The following is a 27,126-nucleotide window of genomic DNA, read 5'->3' on the forward strand; positions in this document are numbered from 1 at the left end:
TTCTCAGCTTTCAGCACTTTGGGCTTAAGGAGTTCCCAAGGCAGATGTTGTATCTTTTGAATTTGATATACATTCGTGGATATTTTGCCATTAATTTTTCTAATTGTTTTTTTCAGTCAAAAAAGAATGGAACAGTAATGGCTGGCACGTGGCCTTTCATCATAAGATGAAACTCATAGCATTGTTTCCTAAAAATATCTATATTCCTCTTTAACGTATTAAAACAGCTATTTTATTAAATCATTTGTTGTTGGGCTTTTCTTGTTGAGATCCAGAAAGAATCCTACACCATCTCGCTGTCACATCACATCCCACCGCCCCACCCCAGCACAGAACACCAGTCACTATGAAGCTGTTCTCTTGAAGGACTAGTGATTCAGATATCCAACACTCCCTGAGCAAACTAATTAGGTAAATAATTTCTCTGAAGACAAGTTGCATGGGTCTCTGTTATCAATTTGTTTCTTAAGACAGTGGAAAAGTGGTTGCATATTAAAAATATCACTTCAAAACGCAGAAGCATGTAAATAAACTTGTCTTCATACAATGACTTGTTCCAAGGACAACTTAAAATTAAGCAAGAAACTTAAGAAAGAGACTACATTCTCTCCCATTAATATCATCACTTTTCAAGCTTGTAAAGAGCATTTACTTAAACACCAAATTGAAGGAGCATTGTTTTTTTTAACTATAATAAAATCAAAATTAATTTCCCCAAATTATGAAATAACTGCTGTATATAACCATCTTAAAGGACAGCAAACTTTATGTAGTAGTGCAGTGGTGCAGGATAGCACTTTTGCTTTACAACTTGTTTGGAAGTTTATGATAAAGCTACCCAGTTGAGGGGATAAAAAGAGGAAATATTATTTCTTCTGCAGTTTATTAATTTCTTTCCACACAAAAATAGAAAAGTTTACTATGCCATTTAATGCATAGAGGAACATAATGTCATGAAATCTTACGCTAAGGAGAAACATACTGAAGGAAATGTTATTTCACACTAGTATAGAACTGTACTGGCAGGCAAATTTGAGATTTGTTGCTCTGGAAAAGCAGAACATGAAGACGAAGTAAAATTAATTAAAGCAACACAAATTAAACCAAATCATTGCTGATAATAGGATTTCATACCAAATTACAGAATTTCTTCACCAGAGAGATTGGTATCATTTGCAGAGAAGCGAACAAAGTTCAGAAGGTAAATGAGAAAGACACAAACTCTGAAGCAGTTTTGACCATAATCCTCTCTCATGGTCCTCAAGCTTCTGCAGTGCTCCGGTCTGAAGACAGCTTGAAATAAAATGGGAATTTTTACATTTAATTAAGTATGAAAATGAATACTGCAATGAGGAGAAGTTACCAATTAAATTTATTTAAGTCTAAGGTTTTTAGTCTGCTTCAGAGCTATGCATTCGCAAGGCCTAACTGCAGTCCAGAGCTCTGACACCTCCTGGAAGATGCCAGAATAATGGCATGGGGGAATTTGCCTAACACTTCTCTATTGGGACACTTTGAAAATGGACAGTGGTGAAACAGTTAACAAGAACAACATGTGAATCGATCTTTAGGTTTCCCATTCAGCAGAACAAGAATAGTTTACAAACCTCTGAAGTTAAGATTTTCAAGCTCTCCATATTTCATTCAAAAGCATTGCTATTTGAAGAATAACTTCTTTCCTGCAGAAAATTAGTGGATACTTAAGGGTTTCTTTCAGTTTTCTACAAGGCAGAAACATTAAAACTCCTTTTTATTTTTCAATTTTCGCACGCGCGTGTGTGTGTGTGTGTGTGTTGCTTGGAAAAGGCCAAAAAATTGACAAAAATACTTGAAGTGGCCTTGAGGGTTACAGAAAACAAGAATATTTTAAATTTAAATGTGGCAGACACATTGCCCTTTTGATAAAGTGGAAATTGTCATCAAATCCCAATAATGTACTCTACTGTGATCTTTGAAAGGAGTATATTCTGGGCGTTTCAGAGTTATATAACTGGGAACAAGGAGACTAGACCAAACCAGCTAGACACAGAGGTTGGGATTTATCTCATCCATTTCACTTGGTATTTAAATATTAAAATCTCTGCTAATCATAATAAATTTAATTTATAGTCAGTGCAGAGGAATGGCACCTCCAGATGCCTGCTTCTCTTCATTATCACCTAAGACAAGGATGACTAGTTCAGAAGGATTAACTTTTGGAGGAGTAAGTTAAGGCTTATAAATACCTCTGAGAGATGGTAAGCAACTGGCAGAGAAACAGGTTTGAATTCCACTTCCAGATTCTTCTAGAATAATTCTATTGTACAGTATGTCCTGATTGCGTCCTTAAAAAAAGGATGTTCTACATGTCTCCTTTAAAAGAGTTGTATGACCTGATTGTTTCCTTTAAAACTCCACACACCTAAGATACCATCTATAAATTCTACTGCTATATCCTTCCACACAACTGTAGGCACTGGGAAAAGAACTGTATACAAACAACATGAAAAGCTTATTTAAGGAAATGTTTCTGCTGTATCTGGATTTGTTTGCTTTGAAAACAAAGGAACTTATGGGTACAGCTAGTGAGCTGGAAAATAGGTACCAGAAAGTATACTAAGGCAGAAAATACACCGCTGACACTGAAGAAATGAACCAACCTGTTTTCAGCCTTTTGATACAAGTATCTTTCAAATCCACTTATGTGGATCCAAATCCATCCTTCAAACTATTTTCCTGTCCAGTATTCCACAACATCTAGTACTTTTCTCTGTACTTATTTAATTTGTCTGCAAAGATGTAGCAAACAGTCCACATTGTATGTGGTGGCTACATAGTAAAGCAGGGAAAGCTCAGATACCTTCCAGAAAAGTCTTGCAAAACCCACAACCTCTTTCTTACTGCATGTCCAAACTCACAGTAAATCCACTGTATGGATCACTGCCTGACAGATACCATGTTGTACTCATGGTATGAAGAGGACAGTCACTGGTCAGAAGGCAGTTGCATCCAAAGGGATTTGTGCAGTTCACGCCAGGCACTTTTCTGTCTCCTCTAAGAGACCTGAAACAAAACCAGCTCCTATCTCACCCTCCCACAGCTAGGTTTTTATCTTATGTGTGTGGTTTGATGCACAAAGGTGTCTATTTTAAAGTCATCGGTTGTGCGTGCCACACACAATGAGTCAGCATCACCTGTGGTCGGCAGCTGTGCCCATCCCCAGAGGAGGAGAGAGGCTGTGACAGCTCTGCCGGTACAGCAGAAGGCCGAGCCTTGCTTCTCCCATGAATGATTTAATGCATTAAATTTCAAAATTTTGGGTCTTGGAAGGAAAGAAACTGTAGGTTAAATGAATGATAATTCATATCAGTCTTTCAGCAGCTAGTGTTTCTGCAATGATCTGACTGACATGGGGTGAAGGGAGAGAGGTGCCAGAAATAGCACATGGTCCAAGGATAGCATATGTAGCCCACATTACACTTTTTTGTTCGTTTGTTTTTGTAAGGAGCTTCCTTTATAATATTTACCTCTAAAACTCAGAGCCTTTTGACACTAATTTACATCCCATACGTTGATTACTGTATTCACAAGCAAATTAGATAAAACTTGAGCTCCCCGTTCACTTGGAAAAAGCTAATACTGAACTTGTCAAATCATTAAGGCAGTCTGTGGATGGATAGATTTACTCTAAATTATCTGTCTGCAGGGAAGCTTCAATTTGTACTCTTTGAAGTTTTCCATTCAGGTGCCAAAATAGTAAATACTAACTAAATTCTCAATCACTGTAGAGTTTACCATGCAAATATTCAAAGGGTTTTTTTAATATAAATACATATCAAACAAACACAAGAAATAGTTGCACTGATAACTTATCTAGCTCTCATTGGGTGTATGAGAATAGATGCATATATTCTGTCTAGTTCTGCCTGTCCCTAGTCATTGATACACCTATCTCACGTGGATTCCATCAACTGATGTAAAAAATTGCATCAATAACCCAAGCCAATCAGAAAAGCTTAGAAAAGCTAAAAAATTCTCAATTCTCTAAGTGATACAAGATACCATGGTATTTAAATTACAAAGTTGCTGTGAAGAGAGTCATTAATAAAGATTTTTTGGTAGTGCTGTGCTCTCAATAGAAAGGCCACAATTCTTAACCTGCTATTTATCAACAACGAAGTGATTACATATCCTAAACCAAAAAAGTATATACCCTCTTCACGGCCAGATCTGGTAAGCACCTTCAACCTCTCTGCTCTTCATTCCTCTGTGGGAAGCACTAGAGTTTGGGGACCAGCATGTTGCAGCTGTAATCCACCATGTCAAAGAGCATCAATTTTGTTCCTAAGCAACCCTGCACAGTGCAGTAGTTGCTGTCCACAGCTGATAAGGATGCTCAGGGAACTGTAAACTGGCTGCAAGTGGGAGAGATGAAAGTTGCAAAAACTGAAATTGAGGCCACTAACACAATAATAAAAATCCTCCTTTGGGTTATAAAAAAAGAGGGAGATGAACAGTAGCAACAATGAAAAGTTAAGGATCTCACTCACACAACATATGCCCTCATACAGAGAACTCTTTTGGTTCACCTTACTGAATGAAGCAAGGAGTTAAGATGCAGCAGACACTTTCAGACCGTGAGCTATTACACAATGTTAAATTACATCCTTCACAACCTCACAGTCTGACTCTCCACCATTTACAAGGAATGCCTTGGATCGCCAATCTTGCAAGTGATAACTTGAAAGACTCTTCCTTGCTTATCAGCCAATATATTTTGAGAGTCTGCCAGTACAATGCAAAAAAACTCCATGTCTCCAGATACACACTTGAAGAAAGTCGGGGTTTGGCCTCAAAACATTTTCCCCCCCCCCCAAAGAATACTTAATCAAAACATGTTAATGTATTATCATAACATCAGATAATTATAAGTACCTTTATTGAGTTTCACAGTTCTTTTTTTTATACAAAGTGATTTAAAACTGTAATGGAATATACTTACTTTATTTTAATTTACCAAAGTACTCAGACTAATTAAATATATTCCTAGAAGTTCATATTGTCTATCTAAGGAAACAGACTCTTCAATAATCAAACAAATTTCTTTACGCAGATACAAACTTTATAACATTTTTGTTTTAATGATCATCTTATTTAATATAATACTTTGAAAAAATATAAACAAGTGTTCTGAATATTGGGAGGTCTGCTTCATATGTTAATTTTTTATATGAAGCTTTAGTGCAAGTGCTAGTTACTACAAAGCTGAGTTAGAAAACATCTGGTTAAGAGTCATCTCACAAATCACAATGGCTCCTCAAAGAGAAAGAGCTGTGATACAAGATACCTCAGGAAAATAACTTCTTATACAAAGAATCAGGAAAAATTGTGGAAATGCGTTTTAAAGATGTTTCACTTAGGAACATGGATTAAGGTAAAAATCAACTAGTAGAGCTATAGACTATGCTTACAAAGCTTATATTATTGAAAAAAAAAAAAGCAGGCAAAATACTTCTCACACCTCCCACTTAATTCTACAAACTATATACACAGAAAAATAAAATAGAAACAAAATGAAAATAATTGCCAGCACACCAGAGAAGGGGATGAATTTGTAGCTGTCAAAATTCAGAATTATGATTTACCTTTTTTTACCACATATCAGCATATTATCAAATTTACTGTATATAAACCAAATATGAGACCTACTGAAACCAATAAATCCTCAGGCTGGATGTTTCTTTGAACAAAATGGAATTTCCTATCTGACAGTGTTCTATAATTTTGCACCCGGTTTCTAAGAACATTTTAATTAATATAACAATATCTTCATGTCATAACTCACTTTTCTTACATATATTTTTATACTGAACTGTTGGTTTGAAAAATGCAGAGACAGAAAATTAAGATCAAAAAATATTTTTTCCCTTGGATGCTTTACATTACTCTTTCGGTCATGTAACTTTTTCTTCTTCTTGAATTACTTACTTCTCTTCCTAAGAATACCATACACACAACACCCTACCTCCTTCTACGGTGTTATGTGGATATAGGGCATACTGTGTTTTAACATGACCTGGACTCTTGTAAGATTCATTTGATTCTGACAGGGGTAGGACATAGCCAGAGTTTCACTACAGTACTCTACTTACCCTCACAGTCATTCTTGTGCACTTAAGACTTGCATTTCTCAGCACCTAAGCCTCTTTTGAGAATCCAAGCTGGGTGCCTATCTGCATCTCCAGATACCTTAATGCCCTTAAAAATCTTCCTTGCAGTGTTTGGCTCCTATAAACTAATAAACTCAGGAGATCTCTGTGTCTGTAATACTTGACTACGCTGGAACTGAAAAAATGGGGATGAAAGACAAAATACTGCTCCTAAATACTTTAAATACACAAGATTTTACTTTGTTCATATTAATAACATTATTGTAGGGTTTTTTTAGGCAATCTCCCATTTTCTGTAACAGTGCAGGATCAAGCCATAATTAGGTACATTTACACAGTGGCTCCAGTGTCTTTCACCTTCAGGATGGTGGGGGGCAATACCAGACACTGGAATATAAGAAAGGAAACTTTTTCTAAATGTACAAAGAACATGATTGCTTACATGAATAGTATCTTTGTATCTTTAATATTTACACAGCTAGCAGTCTTTTAATGTTTTGTTAGCTTTTGTAAATGCACTTAACTACTAGAATCTAAACTGAGGTAGTAAGAACTGTACTGATTACTGAGTACGTTAAGAAATGCCTTCTAACAATGCATGAGGTGTGTATATTCTGGTGTGAGAAGTGCAGTCTCATTTGCACTATGATAGAGCAGAATCATGTTGGATTTATGCTTTTTTTTTTAATTAAGCTGAAATATTCTACGACTGATGTATTCATCACGTGATCTTCATGTGTGCTCATGTTTAAATCTGAGCCTTTACACAGCAGATACCTGAGTAAATATTTGTATCCAGTATTTTTCTACAGAACACTTACACCTGTTGCATATCAGGTGCTCTAGTCAAAAGCTCTATTTTCTATTTCATCTCAATTCACATTTATTTAAGTTTATGCTGTGGAAATAATGCAAACTTCTTTGGGTACTTGGGTGAAAATGGATTTTTTTTTTTTTTGTCAAAATAAACCTCACAACTTTTTTACTTTACAAGAGTATTATAAAATATTACTGGAGGCCCGGGAAGATCAAAATCATATGCTTCAGTGAAAAATACTTAAAAAAAAAGGTAGAAAAATTAGGCTACTAATTATGACAGAGGTCAAAGTCCAAGAATGGTAACTATCATTGTTCTGGGAAATGTGGCATAGAGGTGTCATTTCAAAGCACTGTCTATGAGCTTAAAAATTTTTTCCTCCACTGCATACACAATTCAGAAAAAAAGATGTTTTAAAGCCTATGTCTTGCACGAATATCTGTGCTTCCGTCTATTACCCAATAAATAATAGGTACAGAAATACACAGAATTTTTTCCATCACTCTGTCAGGTCTATTGTCAGGTAACTGATGAATTCTGATAGGGCTGAATCTAAACTTTGTTTCTGGATTTCTAATTTATATTCCCTCTTTTGAACAATCTATGCACCTAATCCCTGCTGAACCAGATACTTGTCTCATCAGTTTACCATGATGTAAATTATGAACTGCTGCCAGTGGACTATAATGGCATAAAAATCAAGTAATCGGAGTAGTTCACTAGACTTTCTTTCAAATGTCAGAAAAGTTAATTGCCACCCTGAAGTTGCAAGATGTTCTCAACTTATTTTGGATAATAATTTTATGTCTGCAGTTCACATGTTCCATTTCCAGATTTTTTTTTAATACATTTCCAGATTTTTTTGGAATACATTTCCAAATTATTTTTTTTCGTACTCTAGCACTATTTCTAATACTGTATTCATACTTTTATATGGCTTTTATATTGCAAATTTTTCTTCTTAGACAGAGGCACAATGATGTCCGTCGAGTACAAATTATCATTACTTTATCAGAAACTTGATAGTTTGAACTCCTTAGGTTCAATCACTTACAGATTTTACTGAAATCACAATATTCACTGAGGATTAGCTGAATGATAGGCCATAATTAATAGATCAGGCACTAGTCATAATTACTCTCTGAGTCAATCTGTTCTGCTATACTAAATCAGCGTATTTCTTTGATACACTCTGGCCCACACCAATCTCACTGCTCTTATTCTTGACTCACAGTAACAATAAGGAAACAAAATTCCATCTGTTCCCACCAAAGGAGCAAATAAATTAGATTCTGAGCAGAAAGATCTTTTTGTGAAGCATCACCTTCATGCCCTTCATAACTGAAGTAAGGAAATTCCTGTTCAAGAAAATGTGTGAAGTAAGCTAACTCCTGGTTCATCTAAGAGATCTTCAGAATTTTCTTGAACAGGAAAGCTGGTCCCCTGTGCAACTAAATGAGAATGTAACAACTCCTGTTCTCTGTCAAGCCAACAACAGGCCAATACAGCTTGAGTAATCTTTTTATCAAAGAATAAATAAATTTTCTCTACTGCCATCAAAATGACCCTTACTTTTCAGTATTTCGAATTCTCCCTGGAGTCCTTCCTGAATATCTAGTAATATGCTTTGAAGATGATTACATTACAATTTGTCCCTCCTTTGTTATATAGTATTCTAACTACCTAGGCTAAACATCTCTGCTGTGAAGACAAAATAGATTGAGACAACAAACACATTTGTAAAATACAAAATTCACTAGGTTGCATAGAAGAGTACAAAAAAAAAAAAAAAGAAAATGCTATTTGAAATTTGAAACAGGGGTGAAAATATTAAACAAAATGAATGTATGAGCCAATATGTAGGTATGAGATACAGAAATAACATTCCAGCTTTGCTCTTCTTTATAATATTCATCAGAAGTATTTCCAAACTTTTAATGAAATTGTTCACAAAACAAAGATTTCTAATTTTGTGTTCTCTTGTCAGGTTTTATTGAACTCATTTTTATTAATACAAGTTCTGAAGAGATGGATGTTCTCAAACAAGCATGCAGAAACCATAACAAACTAAAGACACTTGCAATGGTCAGAAAAAAAACCCCCAAGATAATGTGTGTGGCATTTGGGAAAAAAGCGATGCTGTGGAAATTTTATGATGCTCATAAGGGAAAAAATCTATCAAACAAAGGTCAGGAAAAAAAACCTGTTATGAGGAAAGTTCAGGTCAAATGAATGACAATAATGATGAATGAAAAATGTGATCTACTGGTGAAGGATGAATGAGGAATCTGGAACAAAGAAGCAGGAAAATAAAGCCAGAGTCTTAATATGAATGTTAAACTTGTCTCGAACAAGGGAGGAAAGGTGCCAAGCCAGCAGACAAATCCTCAAACAGGAGGAAGACTATGGAAAGTGGTAGTTTGAAAGAAAAGTGAAGAAAACAACTAGATGGAATATACCCATAGGGATGCAGTAAGAATGGAAAAGGAGGGAAGAAGGGAAAGAATAGAATGTGCAGGAAAACGAAATCCATCACCCTATTCCTCTGTCCACTGTTTGAGGCTTTCTGTTGTCACATCCAGTCACCTGTTTGACTGTAAAGTCTCCAGGGAATCTGACATATTTTAGACAGTATTCCTCATACATTACAGGCTATTTAACAAATAATTAAAATGAACAGTTGCTTTATCCTTTCTGGAAGACACACCTCTATACAATCAGAGGAAATAAATGAATAGTCTTGCGTTTAAGCTTCACTTCATAAAGTATTATTCTCATCTACACAAGTATTGTATGACTTGACAAAGCTAGCCAATGTAATGCCTATACATATAAAGTTTAATATGGCAGTGAGATTGGTTTAGAACTAGTCACAGAAGAGCACTGTGTTCCTTATTCAAAATATAATGTCTTTATAAAACAAAAACTACACTCTAGTGCTGACTGATTTGGGAACAAACATTACCCTCACATCATCAAAACCTTACCAGCTATTCCAGCTCATTTGCTAGCTACTGACAGGGCAGAAGGAAAGTTATTACATTACATTACCATGTTATAAGGCGACAGCAGAAAGTGACATAATTGTGTCATTTTGAGTGTAGGTGTTCACAAAAACCCCATGTAAATCTGCCAGTCCCAATTTAATAGACCTGAGCTTTTTTCTCTGCCAGGTTTTACACTGCTCTGTTTCTTGACCTTTATGTCCCCAGCTTCTATGCTTTTCAATATTATCTTGAATCTCCATAAACTGCTTTGTGACCTATTTTCATTTTATTTTCTTGTCCATTCTTGTCCCTACTTTACTTTTGCTTTTGCTACAATTAATGCTGATAAAACACTAATTTGAAATTTTAAATTAGACAGCTCCATTTTGGGTAGAGTGCATGCTGTTATTCTAGAGTCATCCTTCACTCTCTTCTCTCTCTCTCTCTCTTTCAGCCTTTATCTTTTTCTCACTTTCTCCTCCTCTCTTCTTTTCCTCCTTTCTTTCATTTCTTTCATATAACATCTTTATGTACAACTATGTACAACTTGAGCTGAGCAGTCAAGAACAATTAATAGCTGGGATATCCTTGGAGGCTAAAATGTAGTAATATTTGAAGACACTGGCACTCTGCAGAGGAAAATGTAATCTATGTTTTTTAAAGACACTTTAATTGCCCAGCAATCATGCAGAACTGAGAAATATAGCTCTGCTTCCAAGATAATAACTCCCCAAATTGCAAAGGTCGCTTACTCAATACCCTTGCTAACTAGCAAAATATGAGAATGACACTAAGACTCAAAACTTCAACTTTATGTTAATCTATTATTCAGTATTAGAATTCATGTATTTTTATAATATTTCACATAACCTGCTGTGTGCTACTGTCATTTAAAACATAAAGACTTCACCTAGCTTTGTTGCTAAAAGAAAAAAGTTGCTCATACAGAGTCCATTTATATAGCCCTAATTCAGCTAAAACTAAAATGAATAATGAACGGGGGTTGTGTATTAGTAAATGGATGAGAAGCTTTAGCACAGAGCAAAGGCAGCAGTACTAATTACATCGGCTTTCACTGACCCTTGTTTCTTTTCTATGTAATTTTCCACTCTTTTTTGCAATTATTCCATCAAATGAAAAGAGTTCAAAGCTTTAATTATTTAATATAATATAATTATATTAATTAAATTAATTGTATTAATTAAAATATTATATTAAAATAAATATTAATTAAATTAATATAAAAATTCTATTTAAATTATTCACATATATTTAATATTTAAACATAATCTGTATGTAGTTATCCTGATGTTATTAAAGAGACATCATCTGCCTAATGCATTCATTAAAGATTTCCCAGAAATTTGTGATGTCTGTCATATCTGAACTTATAATCATATCTGAACTTCCGAATGTGAGACTTTGGCTCTCTGCACAACCTGCTCAATCTTTCTCTGTGCAAATCACCTTGAAAAAGGAGTCAAGCATGCATGTATTCTTTTTAACCCTTTTTCTTCCCCTCATGACCTAAATATTGTATGGCTGCGTACTTGAAAATAGGTTCTTAGGCTCCTTTCAAAGAGACTTTTAATCTCATCAGTACTTTGAAGATTTTACTCAGAATAATCCCTCAAAAACTGATAGGATAACAAACAAATCATACCAGTTCCAAACAGATACCATATCCCCATCATAACCAACTGCAAATTGGTCATAAACCTGAAAACACAATTATGTTCAGTACCATGGACAACTACAGCCCAAACTGCCCAGAACTGAGACAACTCCCTCAAACAACATCTTTCATTACAGAAACGCACAGACTGGACCCTCCTTTTTCATAGTAAGATTATACATTCTAAATACTGCTAAATTCTGAAGACCCAATTTGTTGAAATCATCACGGTTCTAATTAAAATATATATGGCAAAAAGTATCACAATCAGAATATACAGGACTGTGGAAATAGTTAGCATATATAACTTGTTCCTTCTGCTAACTTGTCCCTTCCATTTGCCACTAGTAGAAAAAAACAAACCCCCCAAAATAACAGGAAAGCAGATTAAAATCTTCAAAGCTCTTGTCACTCCTTTTTAGCATAACTTGCCCTTAGAAGTAATATGAAATATTTACAATGCACTATATTTATCTTCATCTGTTATATCACTCTGAAGATAAAAGCCCTGTGTAAAAAATGGTGGCATAAGACAGTCCCTTTATCTTTTTCAATATTTTGTGTGTGCGTTTCTCAACTAAATTACAATTGCACATAATAAATTTTTTCATAATAGTTTAATAATGCACTTTTCATTTGGTTAAATTTAAAAGTTATACATGTTTCATAAATCTCAACAATCTCAACAAGATCTGGAAAAATGTTTGACTAATAAAATTATTTGCTTTGATTCATGAAAGTGAAAAGTTTGTCTTTTAATATTTGTAATTATTAAATAACTGGATAGTTTCCAAGGAATTGACAAATTTTCAGTTTCATAAATGATATTCTACAGCTCAAAATTAAGAATAGGGGAAAAAATTGTCTCCTCCAATTAGCTGACCTTCTAAATCCCTGCCATAATTCAAGACAAATGCATTTTACAGCTTGGTGCATAGAATCAGCTGGTAAAATATGACTCTGGTATCAAAGATTTTATTAATTAATACCATCTCTCATCTTTGCACTAAACTGCATTGGAATCTAATGTCAACAATGGCATTATTTAACTCCAAATTCTCTGGAAGAATTTATATTGCTATTAAAATTATGTTTTAAGACATATGCTTCATCTGTTATGTCTCACACTTCCTCAAATCATTTTCCAGTGTCTGTCACCAGTCAATGTAGCTTGACACTTGTCATTTACAAGTTAAGTTACATGTCTACGAAAATCAAAGGAAATTTATCCAGTGTCTTAAATAACATCAGGAATAATTTTTGTAAACATTAAGGTTGCTATACCTGTTTTATTTTCATAAAACCAAATAACTTTGTGATTCCGTATCCAAGTCTACATCAATACATCACTCTAAAGAAATGGCAGATCCACATACTTCTATGCATGATCAAATTAAAAGATCGCACTTGACTTCTTATAATTATCACTACTTTAGCAACACTGTAACAAGTCCTGTCAGCAAACACATTGCTCTATCAAACATCCACTGATAACTCACAGATATTAATAAAATACTCCATTTTCACTTCCAAACCAAATAAAATGTTAGGGAAAATTTGAAAGAACACAAACTATTTCAAGATTTTTATTTGGTTTGTTGATTGCTTTTTCAGTCTATCTGCAGTTTCGGGGTTTGGGTTATTTTAACTTCAGCAACACTTTTTAACTCACTTGTACATGTAAAACATTCAGAAAGAAGTGATGAGTCGTATTTACGAAGTTCTGTAACAAAAACTTCTCCTCACATTTTTTCTAGCAATGCTTTTTTTTAAATTGAGTATTTTCCATTGGTGACAATACACTTGTTGAAATGTTGGCTGTAACCAAACACCAGCTGCACTTACCCCAGTGTTGTCATGGTGACAATGGTGTACCAGAAGGCTGCAGGGATGCTGGTGAACTTGCTGGCTGATGAACCTTTCTCTGCATAGTACATGACTGTGGCAAAGATGATGATGGCCATAGTGAGTGAAAAGAGGAGAAAGCCCAACTCCGAGGCACAACTTTTCAGCGTGTAGCCCAGAATGCGCAGCCCCTGTGAGTGGCGTGAAAACTTAAAGATCCTGAAGACACGAAAGACTCTCAGTGTCACAAAAGCTCCACTGACATCCTCGTTATCTGTCATCACCAGGCCAATGTAATACGGCATGATGGCAACCACATCGATGATACTCATTACACTACGCACGAATTTGTAGCGACTAGGGGCCGCCAGCAGACGTAGGAGATACTCAACTGTGAAGATCATGACACAGGCAGTATCCAGACAGAAGAAAGCCACAGCATAGCGCTCTCCACAGGGCAGCTCTTTGATGCGACCTGGGCTTAACCCACAGGGCACTGTCTCCACCACATTGGCAATAACAGAGACAGCAATGAAGAAGCCAGTGACATAGTAGAAGACCAGAGCCAGTGTACTGGTGTGTGGGTTTTCAAAGGCCCGCCACATCCTCTGCCGAGCTGTCATTGAGGGCAGGGAGCTCTCAGCTGCATGATCCTGATCAGCATCGTCCTGCAGGCGCTCGGCATTCTCACGCCGGCGATCCTTATACTCCTCATAACAGCAGTCGCCAATGATCTCAGGAATGATGCCAAAGAAGGCCAGCTCCTCATCGTAAGCTGAGATGCACTCCTGGCGGGGATAATGAAGTTTCCCAGTACGGTAAAAGTTGAGAATGTAGCGGAAAATGTCAGGGTCCCGATCAAAAAAGTACTGCTGTGTCTCAGGGTGGTAGAAGAAGTCCCGCTCCGAACTGCCCAACAGAGTGTCAGGATAGCGCTCTAAGGTATCCAGCCACGTCTGGAACTGGATGCCACTAACATTCAGCACAATCAGAGAGTCCTGGCTTCGCTTCCTCTCCTGCCGAGGAGCAGCTGGCATGGGACCTGTGGCCACTGGCATCCATCCTATGGCTGCTGCCCTGGCAAAGGGCAACCAAGCTGCTACTCCTGCTGCCATGGTCTACAGCTAAGGGAGTCAATCTAGAGACAGTTCTGATCCAGCCACTAAAATAGAGAGGGAAAAGAAAAATACAAATGCTCACGCATATTTGAGGCAACAGAATTTCTGAACATTGTTGCTTATGTCAGTATTAACCAAAAATCTCTTTGCTTCCTTTTTGTTTCTTGCCCTTTTTCATCCCAGAGTATCCTTTCCAGGGCTCGACAGGACAATACATCAGGGCACTTGGAAATCAAGGTATTCAAAGCAGCTACTGTAGCAGCCAGATCCTTTGGTACAAGGTCCATGCGAGGCCCCCGAATGGAAGCAACGTTCCACAAAGCACTAGCCCCAGAAGCCGGCTGGTAGCTCTGGTGCAGCGGTGCAGCCACCTGGAAGGAGGTTTTCTTCCACGCGCGATGCCGCCGGTGCCCCCGCCCCTCCTGCGCTCGGCACCGCTCCCCGCCCGCCGCCGGAGCCGGGCCACGACCGCCAGCAGAGCCGTGCCTGGGCGGGCTGCAGCAGGGCCGTGGCGGGGCGGAGGGGATGGACCGGGCGGGCCGCGCCCCTCCCCAGCCGCAGCCCTGGAGCAGCGGCGGGACGAATCCTCTCCCTAACCTTGATCGCCTTCCGGGGACTCCTCCAGACCCCGGCGCAGGGCCGGGGGAGCCGGCAGGGCAGGGGGAGGAGCTCCGGGCGGCAGCATTAAACTTTAAGGCAAGTTTTCCGTGTACGAAATGCGTTGAAGGGCAGAGGTGCTCTGGGGAAGGGGCGCCGGGAGGAGGGAGCGCCCCAGAGAAAGGGAGCGGGCGGAGGGGATTCTCCCCGGGACGGGGCGTCGGGGTATGGTCAGCGGCTGATCCGGAGCGAGGAGACCGGGGCCGGGCAGAGCCGCGGTGCCTGTGGCGCTGGTAGGAGCGGGGCTTTGGAGGCGCCCGCAGAAGGTGGGGTGCATGGGGCGTCCTCGGGAGCGACCGAGCGGGCGGCGGAGGGCGAAGCAGAGGGAGGCTGGCGGTGGAGCAGGAGCGGGGCAGGGACTCCCGGAGGCAGCGGAGGGCGGGGTGGGCGGGGGGCCGCAGAAGAGTGAACGGGGCAGGGGCGCGAGATTCCGTAGCGGCTCGGCGGTGGAACACACACACACACACACACACACACACACACACACATTCCTTCCGCCTCCTTCCTATCGCCCCTTCTTCTCGGCTCTGCTCTCACATCCTTCCAGACGTGCCCAGCTTGCGGCACCTACCTGTGAAACTCTGGCGAAAGCGCTCAGTTGCATAGAGACTTTTGGAAATACGGGCTCTGCCGCTAGATCTCCGCGCCCCGCCGGGAACGGCGGGGAAGTAAGTTGCTCCTGAGAAAGCTTGATCGCATGCAAAGGGACATCGATAATAAGGCTTTCCCCCACCCCCACCCCCCTCCGCCACCGCCAAGCAACAAGTTCAAGGGGTGGGTGGGGGGAAAAAAAACAACGTAATCGCGCCTGGCAACTCGGCAGAGCACGTCCGTTCGGGGCGCGGATCCTGCGGAGCGGTTGCGGCTGCGGCCGCTGCCCCTGCCACTGCCGCGGGGCTGTCGCGGGCTGCGGGCGGCGGCGGCGGCGGCGAGGCCTTGGCGCGGCTAGGGGCGGGAGGGGGGGGCTTCCCGCTGCATCCCCCGCGGCGGGCGGGCCATGCCACCCCGCCGCTCTGCCGCCCGCGGGCTAGGGGCGTAGGGGCGGGCTGCAACGAGAGGCGGCGGAGCGGGGCGTGGGGCGGGCGAGGAGAGCATCGTTCCGCCGACGGAATAAAGGGGCTGCGGGCGGCTACGCCGGCGGCGGTAGGGCAGGCGAGGAGTGCCTCAGCGGGGAGGGCGGACGTGGGGGTGCGGGTCTGTGTGTGTTTGTGTGTGCGTGTGTCTGCCGTGCCGGGATCGCGCGGTCCAACCCCTCCGCCGGCAGCGCCGCACAGACCCTCTGGAGTTAGCAGTGCTTCGGGTAGGGATCGGGTGGCGGAGATGGCTTAGGTGAGGTATCGGGATTCCTCGGGAGCGCTAGCTCCTTTGAAGGGAAGGGGAACGATGTCCTGAAAGAAGAGGGGGGGAGGGTGAAATGCCTGGGAGTGAAGTGCGGCGATGCTCTTCATAACCCACCCCGAGCCACTCCGGAGTTCTCGCTGCAATATCCAAATGGCTCTTACCAGCTATGGGAAAGGCGAGAGCTGGGACGGCTATGGGAGCCTTTTCCTCCTCCTCTCCTTTCCGCTCCCGTGCAAAGCCGCCCCTCCTTTTTCCCGTCGCTAGATGGCGTGTGGATAACGGGAAGTAAGCTGCGCGACGGGGTGCCAGGAGGGTCCCCAGGTCCGCGCTTGCCGCCCCGCGCGACCCTGCTGGGCTACACCAGGGCCCCGTTGCCGCCTCGAAGCCGCAAGAGAGGTCGTGGAACCCCTGCATCTCCGGGGGAAACCGGGCACGTAATTCCTTGAGCTCTGCGTGCCGCTCTGATAGCTCCCGTAGAAAAAAGGAACTATCTGTATTTTTTAACTAAGATTCTGAAAACGCTTGATGTCCTGTACAGAGCTCGCATCAAGATACCAGAAGGTATTCCTCTTTCGAATGTACGTTTGTTTCGGTGTCTTAAACCACAACATTCGGTTTAGTAATAGAGGCTTTGAAAGGAGTCATAGCGTAAATAGATTCCTTTATTCTTGAAGTCTGACCAAACCTCCCACTCCAATAACCTATTTTAGGCATATGCCAAATAAACCCAAAACAAAAATAAACCAAATATATCCTGAAGCTTGAGAGGTAGCTCTTTTCTGTGTTTTAATAATACGCTCAACTGCAACATATATTAGCCGCAACATATATTAGCTTCTGTTTAAGTTCCCACGTGAAAGATGAACACTATCAGTACTGTAGCCTGTAAGCTGTTCCTCTAAGAAATACTTGAAAACATGGAGAGAAAAGGTTGAAAAATGTTTGAGCATAATCTTAGGGAAACTTGTGATGACGATTGATCACATAAATCGCATGAAATAAAGTATCACATAAAGGATACTTTCTGTCATTTTACTGAAGTTGTTTGTTGGCTAGTTTTGTTTTTCTTCTAGCTCAAATGTTCATTTATATCCTATAAATGAATCCATTAATTTGAAATTATTTGGTCAGCTATAGGTATTGAATTTTCAGTGATGTGGATATTCTTCTCCCATATGAAAGATTAGGGTTTTTTACTTGATGCTACAAAAAGACAGTCCTATAGCAATTAATAAAGCAAAATTTGTGGTCCTGTCAGCTCAGCACTGAGACGATAATACAGAACTTCCTTTCCTGACAAATAATCAAAAAAAGTTTCATTTTCAACTATAGATTATTTTTGTAATCAATAACTGCTCTCATTTTTTAACAAGGCTAGCTTTACAGAAAATGCTTACTGCTTTCAGTTGCTTTCTCTTTGCAGTTTTTCCGGAACAGAATTCTTCATTTGCAGCAAAGGGTTCCCACACACACAGAGGTGAGAATGGATTCCATCAAAGAATCACTTGGATACTTGTAATCTTAAAGTTGTTTCACAGACTTAAACATTTCACCAAGGAATGGCAAAAAAACCAAAGCAAACACTATATATTTGGACAAGTGGGTATCAGGTAGTGTTACAAGGTTGTGTCTATTTTAAATCAGAAGTTTGAAACCAGTCCAGGTTCAAAGTCTTTTCTGACACCAGTGACTATTTGGAAAAATGCTCACCTTGCCTTAAATTTTTGTTGACAGCCTGTGTATTAGAGTTGCATCTTTCAGAAATGTATATTGGAAGGAAAAGTCAAAGAGTATACTCTATTGCCTTCTTATTCTAAGAGAAAGTCCATTAATACACTGTTTAGAAGTAATAACCATTAGCTCAAACTTTCACAGTTTGTACCTTGAGTTTAGTGCCTTGATATTATCTGGCTGCAGTGTTCCCTACTTGGTACATTCCAGAAAGACTAAATTTGGTACATAAGGTTTATCTAAGTAATCAGTTCTTCTGAAGTCAAAATCCTGCCTGTGACATCAGAATTAGCTACCAGGAGATTGGTGTAATGTGACAAGGAGGATTACGACTTAAAGTAGGAATTAAGTAGCAGGGTCTCAAATGAGACCAAAAATCCTATTTTCGAGCAAGAAAATAAATCCTAGTAATTGTAGGAAAAGAAGAAAATGGTACTAAGGGGAATGCACAATGGACTCTAATATGAGCTGTTTCTTAATTCTTTCCAAAGTCATGAGGCACAAACAACTCTTTAAGGATTAAAGAAGATAGCAGCCATGATGCATAAGTTTATATTAAAGCATTTAATTTTTTCTTTAATAGTTTTTAAATATGCAGAATGTTTGAAACCAAGGATTTTCTTTGCAGACTAAATGGACATTTACATCCCCTTTTCCTAATTCCTCCAGTATTAAGCAAGTGGTCTTTTCTTTCGAGAAAAAGAACACTACACATATTTAAAGCCACCTTGTAAGCCTTAACGTCAAGTTTCAGCTATACATCTGTCTTTTTTCTTTCCTTCCTTTTTGACCTAGAAGATAATGTCACAGTTCTTGCATTCTTATATGAATATTTTTGTACACTCAATACCAAATGCATAAAATCATGTGGAGATAACTGGTTTCTGAATGTATACTATTTCCCCACGTCTGGATTAGTAAGAATAGCTTCCAAAGAAACCCATATATTTATCAACTATTTGGTCAAACAATGCAAAAAGCTTTTTAAATTTATAGGAACCAAAATTACTTAATTTTCCGCAAAACACGAAAATTTCTTCCAAACTCCACTTTGGTTATTGCTAGCAGAATGCAGAACTACTTAGCTGCCTCTTCTACCTCATGTATTGCTGGTTAGAAGGTCAAGGTGCTTCTCGGTCTGAGCAAAAGAGGTTTGGAGTTTTGGTGTTTTGTTTTTCAATGGAGGGAACATTCCTGAGATGACCAAGTAGAAAAGGTCTGGTATAAGGATTTCTAGAGTGCTGGTCACAGCCCCACTGAAGAACTGGGTGATGAGATTTAGCATGTGTGTCACAGAGAAAAATGTTTGACTCTAGTGCAAATAAAAACCCTAATGCTTTGGTCAAACATGCAATCAACACGAATATATATAGTCATAGCCTGCAGTTTCCTTGCCTTCATAGATTTGTCTTGTCTGAATCTAGATGCTTTTTGTACTATGGGCCAGACGGAATAAGTGGGGGAAGCATTTGATGTGAGCATAATTTTCCAAAGACAAAAAGGCATCTTTCTAGGGATTTGCTAAAATAGACTCAGGTTACTCTGCTCTGCAAGTGCTTGTCATTCTTCTTCGTATATGGAGAAATGGATTGCTCTGGACATTAAAAAATGACCTTTCATGGTCATGTCAAGGATTAAGACATACTGTGGGGGAAGTGCACAATTTGCACCATTTCTTTTAAATTCTGAAGCCAACCTTTGAGTTAGTATAGCCATCATTAACCCAAAAAAAGAGTCTTATTTCTGTGGAAAAGATTTTTTTATGCATTTATTACAGATTTAATGGATGGGGAGGAGGGCAGACCTATCAGCACTGTGGTTTCTTTTTTTTTCCTTAAGGTGAGGTTAAATCAGTACTTGGAATCATCTCAAGGAAACCCCACATTCTTCCGAAGAAGGAGCTGATTTGATCTCAAATATTTGTACTTTTTCTGCTCTAAACAAATACTGATTTAGTAATTATATATGTTTTTATTTCTGTACAGGATATTATATAAAAGATTCATTCTATTAAACTATGCATTAATCATTAAGCTCTAGAAATTCATCTTCATATTAGTGATATTTTACTCATCAATGAAATGGTAAATGAAAACTTTAAAACTATTTTAGATAAACACATATTTCTCATTTTGAATTCATGTTTCAGCCCATATAGTATCTAATAAAGAGCTTATCTAATTAAGAGCCTACTCACCCTGACTTCATAGAGTCAACAGAGAGAGAAACAACTTCAGAGAGCAGTCCATGCTACCTACAATCTCCATGTATGTAGGCAGGTATCCATTGACTATGAAAGGCAGGCTGGGGTCTGTGGTTCTTAAACTGGGAGTCTTGGGTACTTTAAATTACACAGGATAATCCTGAGACTGAGAGCCTGAGCCAGTCTCCTAAGTCAGTGGGAAAACTACCCTGGACTTCAACTGTCCTTAAGGTCACATCCTTAGAAAGAGAAACCAAGAGTGAATTGATGGAGAAAACTAATTAACCACTAGAGTTCATACCCCTGGTTCTGATAAAGCACTTTGGGAAGCCGCCTTTGACAAGGATACCTCTTGCCAGACTTATTCAGTGTCACTGTAACCACATTTTAATCACATGCAGAATCTCCAATATTATCAGATACTCACCTTTCACTCCACAAGTACTTAAAAAAGGAGAAAAAACAGTAAGAAACACTTTTAGAATGTATAGCATGGATTAGAAATACTTACGCTTTATACCGAAGTATAAGGTACTAATAAAGTACTTAGTTCTGACCACTTCGACTAGTTAGCTCTTCTGTGTACATAGAGTTTGGTACTTCTATTTGCCCTGTTTCTGTGCACTGATTCTCTAAGATATGAATCTCATCATGTGCTGGAGCCATTGGGTGAAATACATATCAGACATGATTTAAGTTACTATGTAAGTTACATCTAATCTGGTTCTTGAACACCAATGCACATAAAGACCATATTGCAGCATGTGGATAATATCTACAGAATTCAGTCATAACCATTCCTTTATATATTTCTTTTTGATTCAGAAGAAAGCTTAGCTAAACTGAAGGACCAGAGTGCATCAAAGCATAACTAAAATTTATGAGTCCAGGGCATTGAATCCTTTGCACATTAACCTAAAATTACTCAGTAAGTTCTCCAGTCTTACAGCAGTGAAAAGGGTAAAACAGATGAGAATTTTCTGTCTGATTTTTCTTCCCACCGTCTTGGCCATAGATTTTGACAATGTTTTGAGAGTTATATTATAAAGTAAAACGTGATGCTCTTTAGATTTATTTTTTTTTTAAGTTTCTTTATGTATATTTTGCTATCAGACATTTCTCTGTGTTCTGCATTTTAAGAGCTGTTTGCCTCATAAACAGATTGTGTGGTAAAATGATTTATCAGCCAAAAAAAAAAAAAAATAGTCTTGTTTTGGTTTTGGCTTTTTTCTTTTTACTTCGCAGTTTTTGACTTAACTTTTTTAAAAATTTTTACTCTGTAACATACTCACAGCATGCCAATCTTTCAGTCTGCATCCAAACTTTACCATTTTAGATATACTCCTTTTTGTTTATATTCCAGGAAATGTGGGGTTTGGATCTCAGCCACCTTCCTCTATTCCTGCAAAAGCCTCACAACAATCAATGGCTCCTTGCCTAATTAGTCCCATCTCTCTTATACTGTGAATCCTTTCTAAATTGCTTTGTTACTAGATTGGCTCTGCTGTTCAGTACCTTACGTGGAGGGTACCCAAAAAAGAGCAATACAGATCTGACAGAGCAACTGGAATTGTATCGTACCCATTTTTAATAACTGGTTTCTGTACCAGTAAAGCTTCCACCATTTTGAGTCTCAGCGGCTTTATAGGAATCCTATGTGAAAGAAATGAATATGTGCAAAAATATAGTTAATAGAAACAATGTGGCATTCACTGGCACAAATGAATATAGAACATTTTTCAGAAAGTTAGTAGATTGAATAAAGTTATTATCTTACATTACAAATTACTTCCTTACTCCAGCCAGCTCTTAGCAAAGGAAGAAGCCTGGGGTCAGGCAGACTGGCTTGAAGCTGGTAACTCTTCAAACCTGAGAATATCTGGAGAGCTGCCTGTAGGGGCACTTTTTATGCCAGTAATTGCTAATAACCCCTGTACCACACTTCGGAACAGGAAATAGAAACCTTCTTTCATGTTAATGATTGCTTTCTAATTGCATAAACAGCAATGAGAAAGCAGTCCTTTGTAGCAAGCCACTTCTCCAGCTTAGGGAGGAAATAAAATTTTTGTGGCATTCCTGGTGGCATTGCTGTGGTGAATGTTAAGTCCAAGCTTCCAATAGGAAGAAAGGATGAAATAAAATGTCTTGGAGTCTGTCTATAAAAGCGAAACATTACCCACAATCTTCTGCATGAAATTGATTTTAAAAATTAACCTGGAAAAATGAAAATTAGAAAAGCTAGTTTGTTGGTGTTTTTTTTTTTTTAAATAACATCTCTAACCAGTTTTATTCCCCTGAAACATAAATGAAGGTAGAAGATTGGAGTTAAATCCTCAGAAACATGTTAATTAGAATCACAGAATTATAGTGTGAGTTGGAAGGGACCTTCAAAGGTCATCTAGTCCAGCCGCCCTGCAGTGAGCAGGAACATCTTCAACTAGATCAGGTTGCTCAGAACCACATCCAGCCTGGCCTTGAATGTCTCCAGGGATGGCGCATCCACCACCTCTCTGGGCTACCTGTTCCAGTATTTTACCACCCTCATTGTAAAGATTTTTTTCCTCACATCCAGCTTGAATCTCCCCTCTTTTAGTTTAAAACCATTACGCCTCATCCTATTGCATCAGTTTTGATGTTGTGGTATTAGTGGATGTCATCTGGGCATAGGAGTCATAAAATTAAGAAGTTGCTATTAAAGCTGTCCAAAATTTGCTGGTCATTGTGCTCTACATGCTTCCAAAAGATACATGTTAGACTTATACGTTATTTAGATTCATCACAAATTTAAAAAAATATTTTATTTTTTGATAACAATACTTCACCTCAAGGGCAGTTCTCAGCACAGGTTGGTTATAAGTTATGCTGCTGAGACAAGCTGACAGCTTGCACAAAAAGCTGGAGAGGAACTTTTTACAAGGGCATGTAGGGATAGGACAACAGGGAATGGCTTTAAACTGACAGCGGGGAGATTGAGATCTTGGGAAGAAATTCTTCACTATGAGGGTGATAAAGCACTGGCACAGGTTGCCCAGGGAAGCTGTGGCTGCCCCATCCCTGGCAATGTTGAAGGTCAGGTTGGATGGGGCTTGGAGCAATCTGGTCTAGTGGAAGGTGTCCTTGCCTGTGGCAGGGAGGTTGGAACTAGATGTCCTTCCAACCCAAACCATTCTGTGATTCTGTGTTTCTGTGATTCTGTGATTTAGAAGTATGTTTCAATGAAATCATACTTGCTTCATAAGGAGGCTATAGTTTGTTAACCAATTAAAAACATTATTTTGCTGTAATACATAATACATCAAATAGCAAGAAAATACCTAATTCGAATTACAACCTTTTTAAAGCAAGATAATAAGGAAGAAAATCATCACAATGTCAGCTCTTTAGTTTCCTTTCAGCTGTGTATGTAGCGTTGCTCAGTCACATGGAAGAACTGCTATATGATGTAACATAAAACAGCCTCAAGACTACAGCAATTACAGTCTAGATATCTGATATACACCATGTGAGTTTTGTTTTTGTTTTTTTTAAATTCTGTTCAATTTAATTCACATTACAGCAATAGAAAGCAGAAAGGTGAAACACAGGCAGGAGGGACATTTCTGTAAACACAGCTCTGCTAGAAGAAGCAACTTGAAACCACTTCTGTAGGTCAGGGTCCCAGAATCAATGAGAGTTCTGTCATGGGTCAAAGTCTGTTTGCAGCTTCTGCTCTGCTATCATCAGCCTCTGCTGACTAGTCGTATAATTCACAATAGTTTGGTTGTCTAATTTTATCTTTTATACTGAGTGGAAATGTTGTCTAGATGGGACATCAATCCTTCCAGACCCCCCATACTGTACTCTTCTAATTCATTCCCCAGTTATAGCATTAGGCCAGAAGATAATATAACATGGGAAGCTTTGAAAAAAAAAAAAGGAAAAAAAAAAGAGAAGTAATGTGTACAACATAACTAATGACGTCTGGTTTCGCTCCTGTCTCTGATGTCTAAGAAAGGGTGATCTCATTAGCCTCTTTCAAGATGAATGGTAATAGGGTGTCTTTTCTCCATCCACTTGCCAGTTGTCATAAAATTATAAAAACTGCTTATCTTTAGGCTCTTTACCCCTCTAAAATGATGTTCAAGAATGACTGTGATTTTGACAGGCAGACTGACATGGGAAATGATTGCATTCACTCATTTTTGGAGATTGACTCAATTGTCTAGAAAACCAGGCCACAAATCGGCATCTCTCCTTATTCTGATGTGTTAATTCTAAGAATTTTTAGCCATTTTACTCTATAAAGAACTTATCTGGACACACTCTTTTCCAGTCTCTTTATTGTAGACTTCCACATTTCTCTCTCCGCAGATGAAATTCAGTTACATGTGACAGTTACAAAGAATAGGACAAAGTTTGCTCTTGCCTGGTTGCCATGCCCCAGAACTTCAACAAAGAACTACAACAGAGAAGTGGGAGTACTTCTGCAGCTTTTCTACAGCTGCTAACGTAAAGAATTGCAGTTACTAGCCAGAAGTGTATATAGATCAGCAACTGTTCTTGAACAATAACGCTTTAATGACTCCATGTCAGCTCAAAGACTTTGTAGCTTGTGGGGATCTCAAGAAAAAAATCTGTAATAGACTTCGGTGTGTACGTGCAGGTCTAATGCAGTGGAGGTTTAAGATAATCATAAAAACGAAGCACAGTATAGGTTATTCATAATCACAACTATACTGACAAGATGAGTATAGTTACTCGAAGGAAACAAAGGCCATGTAAAAGCCCTAGTAGTTTTTGTGGCATTGCCACGCTCTGTCTCTTTGAGCTTGGGAGTAGCCTGCAAAACACCCAGTAAGAGCTGGTGTGGAAGTGAACTGGTGAATGACAACTCTGTAACATGTTTAAACATCAGTGAAAGACATATCTATGGGAACCTGTTATTTGATGCAGCTTACGTATTGGAAATTTTTCTGGCTATCCTCCACTGGCAGACAGGCATATACCAGTGCCAGGTGACTGTGAAAAAGGTCACAGAAGAGGAAGTTGCAAACAAGGTAATAATCTTTTTTTCCCCTGCTATTTTCCAGTGTATAACAACTAAATACTTCATTAGTATTGCCTTGATAACAAATAACCTATACAGGTATTGTTCTGTACAATCTTGTTGCATTCTGTAATCACTGAGTGTCACTTCAGACATAATAACAAAGGAAGATTTCAGAGAGCTTCAGAATGTTTGGATAGAGATAGGGCTCAGTATCTCCAAGATAGAAGCTATCCCTGATCCCAGGAACTCAGAGAATTAAGAGAACAGCAGTTTAAAAAAACCAACACATTTCCCTAAGCCATTTCTATTCAAAAGAAGTGTGACCAGCAGGTCAAGGGAGGTGATTCTCCCCCTCTACTCTGCTCTTGTGAGACCCCACTTGGAGTACTGTGTCCAGTGCTGGGGCCCCCAAAACAAGAAGGACATGGACTTGTTGGAGCAAGTCCAGGGAAGGGGCAAAAAGATGCTCAGAGGGCTGGAGCACCTCTCCTGTGAACACAGGCTGAGAGAGTTGGGCTTGTTCAGCCTGGAGAAGAGAAGGCTCCAAGGAGACCTTAGTCCCTAAAGAGGTCCTACAAGAAATCTGGGGAGGGATTTTTTACAAGAGCATGTAGTGACAGGACAAGGGAGAATGGCTTTAAATGGCAAGAGGGTAGATTCAGATTAGATATTAGGAATAAGTTCTTTACTGTGAGGGTGGTTCTTTACTGGAACAGGTTGCCCAGAGAAGCTGTGGCTGCCCCATCCCTGGAACTGTTCAAGGCCAGGTTAGATGGGGCTTTGAGCAACCTCGTCTAGTGGGAGGCGTCCCTGCCCATGGCAGGGTGGTTGGAAATAGATGACCTTCAAGGTCCCTTCTAACCCAAACCACTATATGATTCTATGATTCTATTCTATGAAAATATTAAAGAGAAACACTTCAGTTATTTTCTTCCTGTTTCTTCCTGCCATATAATTTGGTGATTGGAGCCATTGAGCAACTTTTCATACTTTTTAAAGTGTCATATTTTCAGTAACGTTTCATGGATGTTTAAGTGCATTCAGACCTTGAAGACTAGAGAGTGAATGAGCCAGCTTTAAGAAACAGTGACAGTTTGAACTCTTGTTGCCAGGCATTAGAAACCTAATTTTGAGCTAATGGTGAGCACCTCCTGCAAAGCGCTACACACCTGCTGCTTGTAATGAAATTAATGACATCTAGAATGTTTAGCACCTCACAAGAATAAGTTCTTATTTACCACAGAAGAAATTACCAGAATAAGTGATAATTATTTACTTTAAATCCTTGTTTGTCATTCCCATTAACTTTAGCACCATCAGGAAGAGGTTCTATATGAATTTTTTATCATTTTTCCTTATGCCGCCACATGAGTAAAACTACAGCTTAGGATGCAACTGCCTATGTGTAAATAGGTTTTCTTAGTCAATGTTAAGATGTATTAATCTGTGATGTGCTGTATAAATTACATGTATTAATGTTTCAATCATTAAATTGGTATACCTGACAAAATAATTCTCTTTTTAATTACTATATAATTACAGTATTAAGGAAATCTAAACAGGGGTGAAATATC

The 27,126-nt window shown here is 39.1% G+C and overlaps 1 protein-coding gene and 1 long non-coding RNA gene across 5 annotated transcripts in view; one reads left to right on the forward strand and one right to left on the reverse strand.

Moving 5' to 3' along the window:
• Positions 1 to 16,816, reverse strand: part of KCND2 (potassium voltage-gated channel subfamily D member 2) — a 291,609-nt gene extending 274,793 nt beyond the window's left edge. For 2 of the 4 annotated variants that reach the window (XM_030478892.1, XM_030478895.1), the window contains exons 1-2: positions 15,820 to 16,133; positions 13,474 to 14,635 (exon numbers count right to left, since the gene is read on the reverse strand). In XM_030478892.1, coding sequence (XP_030334752.1) covers positions 13,474 to 14,588 — 1,115 coding nt within the window. In that variant the 5' untranslated portion in view covers positions 14,589 to 14,635; positions 15,820 to 16,133. Of the gene's footprint in view, positions 1 to 13,473; positions 14,636 to 15,819; positions 16,134 to 16,750 lie in introns of those variants that run through there. The other 2 variants (XM_030478893.1, XM_030478894.1) reach the window with 2 other exon arrangements.
• Positions 16,685 to 27,126, forward strand: part of LOC115605072 — a 35,381-nt gene continuing 24,939 nt past the window's right edge. The window contains exons 1-2 of the long non-coding RNA XR_003990501.1: positions 16,685 to 17,150; positions 18,013 to 18,066. This is a non-coding gene — a long non-coding RNA (uncharacterized LOC115605072). The remainder of the gene's footprint in view (positions 17,151 to 18,012; positions 18,067 to 27,126) is intronic.

This window comes from Strigops habroptila, chromosome 3 (assembly GCF_004027225.2).
Source record: "Strigops habroptila isolate Jane chromosome 3, bStrHab1.2.pri, whole genome shotgun sequence".
In the NCBI taxonomy this organism is placed as follows: domain Eukaryota; kingdom Metazoa; phylum Chordata; class Aves; order Psittaciformes; family Psittacidae; genus Strigops; species Strigops habroptila.